At 40.8% G+C, this 8,861-nt stretch overlaps 1 protein-coding gene across 2 annotated transcripts; it reads right to left on the bottom strand.

The window, feature by feature from the left end:
• Positions 1 to 219: 219 nt before the first annotated feature.
• stx2b (syntaxin 2b) lies at positions 220 to 8,531 on the bottom strand. Of its 2 annotated transcripts, XM_030104705.1 has the most exons (11): positions 8,263 to 8,531; positions 8,091 to 8,165; positions 7,704 to 7,803; positions 6,931 to 7,005; positions 6,725 to 6,798; positions 6,112 to 6,220; positions 3,066 to 3,139; positions 2,749 to 2,886; positions 1,895 to 2,005; positions 1,414 to 1,522; positions 220 to 1,251 (listed from the first exon to the last, which is right to left on the bottom strand). In XM_030104705.1, the coding sequence occupies exons 1-10, from the start codon at positions 8,290 to 8,292 to the stop codon at positions 1,427 to 1,429; spliced, it is 882 nt and encodes a 293-aa protein (XP_029960565.1). In that variant the 5' UTR covers positions 8,293 to 8,531; the 3' UTR covers positions 220 to 1,251; positions 1,414 to 1,426. The 2 variants fall into 2 exon arrangements, with proteins under 2 accessions (XP_029960565.1, XP_029960567.1); XM_030104707.1 differs by lacking the exon at positions 1,414 to 1,522.
• Between the last annotated feature and the right edge of the window lie 330 nt (positions 8,532 to 8,861).

Below are 8,861 nucleotides of genomic sequence, written 5' to 3'. Positions count from 1 at the left end.
CGTCCAAAGTGGACCTGCAATTGGTAAAAGTACAGAGAAAGTGCCTTTTACTCTGGCCGCCCAGTTTAGAGGGAGATAATTTAAGATATCTGGGGTCATCCTGCTGTTTTTAACCCGGAAATAAATAGAATAACAAAAATATATATATATAAATAAATAAGCATTCTGCAGATTGCTCAATCTTTACTTTTAATTACCTGAAATAAATATTCTTCTTCAATACAGAAGGCATAAATCACAAACAAGACTAAACTGGACTGTGTGCTCTTGAAACAGTCATCCAAGAGTCCTACAAGACTGCATGACTTTTTTCACTACTTGTATTTCAGTCATCACACACAATGGTTGTAATAAATAAATATAACAGCCTTTACAAATATAATAAGGTAAGCAAACATATTAAATTATAAAGAGACACTTTTAGGATTGCTAAATGGGAAACTCTATTTGAGAGGGAAAACATTTTTACTTACTGAAACTAGTACAAAAAAACTTCACTGATACATAAAAACACATTCATGTGAGTGTGTGTTTCTGCTTATAAAGAACTCCTGAGCTGTTGTACTTTTACATTCAGTTCTCATGAATTTCACAAAATAATCAAAAATGTGAAGCTTACATGGAGCATACACTTGAAAATGTAAACAAAAATATATACTTACTGCCCCATTTCTTTACTATTAATGTAATAGTTTGACTTTGAACAAAAACAACAACAACACTTGTTTACCTTGTTTCTGTGTTACGTTCGAAAGCTCGGATCCTCTCGTTTTCTGTGCTAAATGCCTGGCAACAGTGAGCGGTAAAAACTGCCCACAGCATGCAGACTTCTCTTCTAAATCTCACAAAGAAAGCAAATACATTCCCAAAAAAATGTCAAACTATTCCTTTGAATTCATCAGAAGAAGATGAAGTCCAAAGTAGAAAAAAAAAAGTGGTAGCAATGCAGTATACGTGGGTATAAAAATCTGCTGTGAGTCCGGCCTCTTCAGCTTGCTGCACAGAACATTGAGCCATGAGGGCTGAAGTTACTTGTGCAAAGTGCATCGCACATCTATTCAAGACATCCCCCTGTGTAACGCAGAAGAATAGAGAGGAGCGGCCTTTTTGTAAAGCTGGTAGAAGCTTCATCACAGCAAGAGTAGCTGGCGGCGCTGAGGTTGTGAACCATGAAATCCATTACTCAAACACTCCGACTATTATGATGAGTAAAAGCAGAAGACCTCCACACATGGCAAAGAGCAGAAGTTTCTGTGAAAACAATGAAAAAAAAAGATCAGGAAAATGAAGAGAGAGACTGATTCTCTAAAAGGGGCTGTAAAGTAAGTCTGTAAATCATTTTTAGTGTGAATACATAGATGGATTGAGTAGAGAAGATGAGTGAATGTTAAACGATGGTGTGGAAGATGTTACCTCAGAGAGGGTCTCATACGGGGGGTTTGGTTAGTCCAACAGACAGGCCAACAATCAGTGCAATGACAGCGAGCAGGATGAGCAGAGCAAAGGCAATGATAATGTATTTCTGTCAAGTTAAGAACAATCTGTTATTTCAACGTAAAGATAAAGGACAGATTTTGAACAGTTTTATTGGTTCCTCATAAAAGTTTCTCAACTATTACTGGATTATTAATTATTATTCCTGGGATGTGTTTTAATATCAAAACAAGAATATGTTTCTGTTTCTATGAATAAAGAATATTTTAACAAAAAAAAACATTGTGATCTGTTTTTACGAACAAATCAAACTTCTTCATGTAGCAATAAAGTATGAATATAAAACATTTCCATTGTCTTAGTGGGTAACGCACAATTAAAGATTGCTACTGGAAACGGACATTTTCTATCATTTTAATGTCTGCATATGTAACAGCTTTTATTAGAAGGGACTACATACCCGGCGGGACTTCTTCTGGTACCTCACTGCTTTTTTGGTCTCTTCCTTGGCTCGACAGATGTATTCAGCTGCATTAGAGACATTCTTCTCAATGTTGTCCACCATCTCCCCCTGTGAATATATACATGTAAATGATCTGACTCATTCAGCTTGAATTCCAGATTTGGCATTTTCTCCTACAGATACGCTTCTGAGTTGTGGTCTACAAGAAATAATGAGGCATCACCACATGGTAGCAGATTTAATTTTGCTACATTCATGATGGTTTCCATAACCATTGAGACTATGTACAGCTCTAGATCACCATTTCAGCAGGAGACTCCAGTCCAGTGCAAACAGCGGGCGTGTTCGCTGAGCAGGCCAACCTCTGGATTTATAAGAACTTTATTCATTTTATTAAAGATACAATTAAAATGGTTGTTTTGGAACCAAATATCTATGAAGCTGAAACACAAGGCACATGGTGAAAAGGCTAGAAACTTTGATGTATTCCTAGACTCTGACTGAACCGAACAGACAGATGACACTATGACAAAATACACCTTCATATCACCTGTTGATTATTTTAAAAACAGTTGGTTTGAAGGAAACCACTTCAAACTGTTTCAATAGACTGGAAAACCGCAATGTTGTCTTTACTGGTGTTAAGTATGCAGAAGCTCCTTTTACTTTTTATGCACTGAATATTTGGAACAAAATAGCACAAACCTGTCTAAAAAAAGGCCATTCAGGAAAACAGTCATTTGTTACAGTAACAGGCTGCACTGGATTGTTAACTCATCTGTATTTTTTAATTTGTCTGCATCTATTGCTGTTCTGTATAAATAAAGTCGCCCTGCTTTGTCTTGCCTTACCTGTGTTTCAACTAGCATCGCCATGTCCATGAACATTGCATGGAGCTCTCTGATGCTCGTCTCCAAGCGAATGATGTCCTGGTGCCGTGACTCGATCTCATTTAAGGCCTGACGCGTGATCTGGGAATCGGAAATGATCTGGAAAAGATAAAAATCAACAAAGTGTTGTTGACACACCATTCTCAGGTGATAAGCTGTGGAAAAACAAGACCCCACCCCATATGATTCACTTCTCCACCACAAGATGGCAGCAACAGCCTTTTACCCACAACAACAACAATGCAAAAAAAAAATGAAGTGATGTAAAGAAAACTCACGTCGGATGTGAAGATGGAAGGGTTTCCACTTTCTAGCATGTCCTCTAGTTCTTCATTGGTGGTGACTCTTCCAGCTGAAAGAATCACAATTAAAGAAAGTCCATGACTACATTTGGTTAAGCAATAGTGTTTTTTTTTTTTTTTTTTTGTATTACATGTTGATTGAGAACCAATGAAATTGGTGATGATGAAGAAAATATGGATTAAAGGGTTACACTTGTTTTTATGAATGCATGCTAATTCACATGTCATCGAGCCCTAAAGTTGAAGCAATCTAAAATTAAAATCAAAATTCAGGCACCTTTCCAACAAAAATAAGCACAGGTGTATTGCATGCGTCAAACACAATTTTTATTTCTTGACTTAAAATTTCTGTTTGACCTCAGATGGAGCAAGGTCATGTTTGGCTGGCAGCTCACACAAAGACCGGAGCCGACGGACACAGAACTCAGCCGTCATTCGTTTCATCGTGAATAAATCTAAAAAAAAAAAATCCTCTGGGAGAAAACCTTTTTTTTTTTTTTTGCTTGATACAAATATCTTTGGCCACAGTGGTGTAGTGGTTAGTGCTCTCGCCTCACAGCACTGATTCCAGTCAAGTGGAAGCCTTCCTTTGAGAAGTTTGCATCCTCTTATTGTGTGTGAGGGAGGATTTTCTTTGGGTGCTCCAGTTTCCTCCCACACTGACTTTGTGACTTGAAATTGCTTGCAGCTCTGAATGTGTGTGACTGTCTGTCTCTTTATGTTTGTCCTGAGAAGGACGGGGAACATTTCTGGGTTGACCTCTGCCTTCACTCATATTCAGGCGGGTGGATCAAGTATCTCCCCATTTACTAAACACACAATAGCCTTGCTTATTGTGTACTAGTTTGTGGTTAATAATGCTACAATGCAGTGTAAATAACCATGCCGGTAAACCCTGGAAGAGGGGTACTGACGATGCTGTATTGTCACTGTGCTTTCTCATGTAACAGATTTAGGCCAGCGGTGTCAAATCATGTAGCTCTGACCCTGTCTCACCCTTCCTTATTGTAATCAGGCTTTCTGTGGGGCTTTATGAGAATAAATTCACTCGTCTCTGAGCACCCGCCACATCCAGGATGGTGAACTTCCAGGAACACCGTTTGTCAAAAAAACCCACAACAAGCTGAATATGCTTGACTAAATTCCAATTTAGAAATCCTGAGTAAAATGTTTTCAATTAGAAATAGATCATCTCTTCATTTTACATACTTTAATTCAGTTTAACAGACTGATTCGGGGATTAGACAGTAAATAGTCATCCAGTGGACTGGAAAAGGTGATTTACTGCTTAAATATATTCCAGTGGTTTTAAGATTCATCATCTCATCAGAGCTGCTTGTTTGGCACTTGTCTAATCTCCAGAATATTTACTATGTTCTTACTGTCACTGCTGCATGCAAACCAATAAAAACACAACCGACGCACAACTGACAGGGCGGCATTGTGAGTGTTGCACTGAAGGCAAAAATGTAAATTACAAGTGTCTGAGCTCACGCCTGGTACGATAAATTCAGTATACTGTTGTGGGTATAATCCCAGGGTGATATATTTGTCTGGCTGTGTTGTAAAGCTGCTTTGTAGAAAGTAAAGGAGCCTCGTTGTGGTTCTATTGATTGTGCTCACAAAAAAAAAAGAAAAGCGTCTCTCTTGTTCACCTGGGGGACGCTGCTATAAACACAAGGCTAACTTCCCCTGAGTGAAGAGACAGATGTATGGCATGCTTTAAAGAAACAGGATCTAATATAAAGAGCTGATAATGTTTCAGTCAGAGCTCATGTAAGACACGGTGACAGACACTGTTTTAGTACGTTCCCTTCAGAACTCCATGTTTGAACAGCATTGAAATCTATTCTGGGGATTAACTCTAAATCTCAGTGCAACAGTTGTTTGAACGGACTCTTGGTTCGATGCTTAATTATAGTCTCATCCCGCTGAAGCTGGCGGCACAGGAACAGTTAGCGAAGGCCTATAAACAGAACTCCTCCTGCTGAGCGGGCCTCTCCCTGGAGAAGCGGCTCGGCGTGCAGGTGCTTACTGAATGTCACACACACCTTCTGCCACGACTGCTCCCCGAAGAGACAGACCAGAGCAAAAACACACCGACGGAACCACACGTCAACAGACCCGGAGCGGAGGACGCTTATCACCTCCGAGTTATGGGTCTTAACGGTGCGGGTGTGTGACGGCGCACGCCGGGCGCCGGTGCGGTCACGTCAAAGACAGATGAACTAGTGTTACACAGGCCGCCGGGCCCTCGGCCCGTTTCCGGGGCAACGCAAACACAGCGAGGCGTCTCCAGTATCAGGCGCTCCCGTCTGCAGCGTGGAGAACTGGAGCCGCTCATTAATGCCCGCCGCAGGGACTGTGGAAGTCAGTCCTATTTTTCTGCCTTTTGCTATTGTCTCTCGCTACTCACACTGTGTGTCGAGTGATACAACACTCCCGAGTCTGAAAAGCGGGAAATATCAAGCCAATCGAAAAAGAACTGACCAGAAATTGCAAGAAATCAAACACGAATGTTAACGTACCGTCAACTCATTTGTTTGTGTGCAGAATAGTGGATGATTTTCAAACATGATAAATCCAACAGTGACTAAAGTGCAGATTCTCTGAGCATATCTTTCACCTCCTGATGATTTAGTACCAAACTACTCCTTTTCATTTTATCATATTCTGGACAATAAAATCTTTTGTTTTAAAGGGATCAGTTGGGATTTTCTATAGAAACAGACCTGAAAGAAACCCTGCCCTGCTCCCGGTCTCTGTTTATCAACCGATTCGCTGGTCTCCAGAGAAGAAAAGAGGAAGCTGATGTGGTCTGTTTCCTGCATTCGGTCCTCACACCGCGTCTGATTTTTATTTGCCCATTTTTCATATTAGATAAAACCTCAAATCCACTGATGTGACTAGACAAAACAGACTCCATGTTGATTATTTTTTTCAAATTCTTAAAAACTACGAAGAGGCAGCACATAATCTCAAGGTTTCCACAAGTCTGAGGGGTCGTTTATTCCTCACTTACTAATCTCCAGCTGTCTCTGGATCCTTCCTTTGCTCCTTTCTCGAAAGAACACTTGCGTCTCGTTGTACTGGGTCATGACCTCCACGAGCTTCCTGGACAACACGGTGTGCTGAGGACACAAGTGAAAACACAAGGACACGGGGCGTGATGAATCGTAAGCTTTCCATACTGGCTCAAACAGTCTGGATGGACGGTCAGAGGAAGATGTAGAGGAAGCATTTGTTTTACGCTTTTTATAGTGAATCAAAAGAGAGGAAACGTCAAGATCTTGTAAAATCATTGATGTGGAACGAAGATGTTAATGGGATTATTTTCATTGTGGAAAACTGCAGTCTGATTGTTGCAGTCTGATTGATCCCAGGCAGGACTGATCCGAGCTGAATATGGATGAATGCAGAATAACTTTCGGATGTGCCGTCACTATATCGCAGACAGACACAAACATTTTTTGAGTCACCAATTAACCTGAAATGCGTGTTACTGGACTGTGGGAGAGAACACATACCCATATGCATGCACAGGGAGAACATGCAGTTTATTAGCTGAAACTTCTGGTCTGTGTTTGTGTGTTTGTGTGTGTGTGTGTGTGTGTGTGTATTTCATGTTCGCTGACCTGTGTTTTCTGTATCCTGAAGTCCACAGAGGACCTGTTGGCAGCGTCATCTTTGGGCATGCTCTGCTCCATGGCTTCAGAGGTGAACAGTCATGACGAGAACGTGAGACACGACACACACACACACACACACACACACACACACACACTCGATGAGAGACGCAGACGGGAAGCGTGACAAAGAACGTTACATTTTGACAGCTTACTTTTTAACTTGGTTCGCACAACATTGACGTTGCCTTTGATATCGTTTGTCAGCGAGCGCAGTTGATCTTTTGTTCCTTCACAGACACAAAACAAAACAAACACACACATCAGACTGGTTTCGTTCACGACAGTGAAAATGTCCTGTGATTTATCACTGTGGGTCCGTCTCTTGTAAATATTGGATTGACTCTGATTTCATTGGGTTACTTGGCAACAAATCTGAGGCAACACTGCAGATGTAATAAAAAGCTTCCCCTGGTGACCACTTTAACGTCACGGATATTGAAACAGTGGAATCAGTTCCGTCAAACACAATGATGACGGTGTAGCACTGTAAACCGAAGCCTCTTCGCTCCCACACACACACACACAGGAAGGAAAGAAACTCACAATCAGACACAACAACGCAACTTTTTCTAGGAAATTATTCCAACTCTTTGAACGGTCTAAAAATATCAGGAGAAAGTTTACATTATATCTGTCTGTTAGCATAATGAAGTCCATCATGACTTCCTCACAGGACACGTTAGACAGCTGACAGAAAGTACAATAGTACGAGGTTTTGGGTCATAATGGTGAACTGTTTTCCTTCACAGGTTTCCGGTCGGACTGCCTTTCATTTACAATAAAAGGAGGGAAATGAAACAAAGGAAATGAGACATCTGTTGCATGTTCGGCCCTGAAAGTTTGAACTCTGTTCAAACTGTTGTAAAAACATGAAATCTCAAATGTCTAATAAAACATAAAGAGGTGTGAACTAAATTAAACTTACTGTCGTCTGTATTGGGCGCAGACAGGATCATACTGTGGATCTTCTTCACCTCGTTCACTTGGTAGGAGATTTTATCAATGAGTCCCCTGACTTCTTCCACCTGAACAACACAAAGAAAATAATTCAGATCACCCAGCCAACGAGTCATTATCTACTTTCTCTGGTAATGTTTGGATAATGGTGATTTCATGCACAATTTCACCAGGTATAATTGAAATAATTTATCATAACTTAAAAAAAAGTGCATTAATAAAATAACATCCGTCAAGGTTCTCATGAAGCCTTATAGTAGATAATATTGGTCATAATCTGGTCCTCTGTTAATGAGTTTTGTGGTTCTCACAATGATGAAAGTTGAGATCAGGATGTGAAGATCATGATACTCACCCTCCTGAAGAAACTCTCCATGAAGCCATCTCTGTCCACTGCCACTACAACATCCTCCTCTGCTTGTACATTACCCTGCGTGGATGGAAAAAAAAACAACAAATAAAAACATGTGTGAGTGACTTTCTGTGGTGTTTTACCTGGAGACGTCCATCCAAGAAAAGACTCTTACAGCAGTCAGCTCTGCCAGCCGGTCCTTCATCACACCGATCAGCTCGTCCTGGTCTGGTAATTCTAGAAAAGAGTCATTCTACAAGTCTCCATGTGTGGAAACATCAGTCCACGATACGCAGGGCGCAGCGCCAAACGGCCACAAAGACATCAACGGCGGCACGAATATTGAGGGTAAAAGTTGCAAAAACTTTCAAATTTCGGTCTGGAATTAAAAAAGAATAAGAAAAAAAAGTTGCACCTCGGCGAAATGAATCCAGGATTGGGAGCCTGTCGTCCACTTAGTCGATATTTCTCACTGCACGAGCGATAAGGAAGGAACTGATGATTTACTACACCTCTTCTTCCCAGGGATACGCCTCCTCCTCTCTCACTCCCTCACTCTCTCCTGGTCTCACTTTCTCCCTCCCTCTCTCACCCCCCGATCTCACCCAAAGCACCGCGTGAAGATCAGCCGCGATCAATTTAATCTAACAGCACTCACTGTGAAATAAATAAAGTAAACTAAACAATATATTCCAGATATGCGGTGGATTATAACGTATAAAGGTTAAAGAACATGCTCTGATAGTCCTAAAAGTACAATATTGAAAAGGTACG

This window comes from Salarias fasciatus, chromosome 12, assembly GCF_902148845.1.
Source record: "Salarias fasciatus chromosome 12, fSalaFa1.1, whole genome shotgun sequence".
Classification (NCBI taxonomy): Eukaryota; Metazoa; Chordata; class Actinopteri; order Blenniiformes; family Blenniidae; genus Salarias; species Salarias fasciatus.
The sequence above is the reverse complement of the archived record's forward strand: the minus strand, read 5'-3'. Positions and strand labels throughout refer to the sequence as shown.

Coding starts and splice junctions, on each gene's coding strand:
- stx2b (XM_030104705.1), bottom strand. CDS start 8,292: ATGAAGGACCGGCTGGCAGAGCTGACTGCT. Junction 7,804..8,090: donor TGGAGAGTTTCTTCAGGAGG/GTGAGTATCATG, acceptor TGTGTTGTTCAG/GTGGAAGAAGTCAGGGGACT. Junction 7,006..7,703: donor TGCGCCCAATACAGACGACA/GTAAGTTTAATT, acceptor GTGTCTGTGAAG/GAACAAAAGATCAACTGCGC.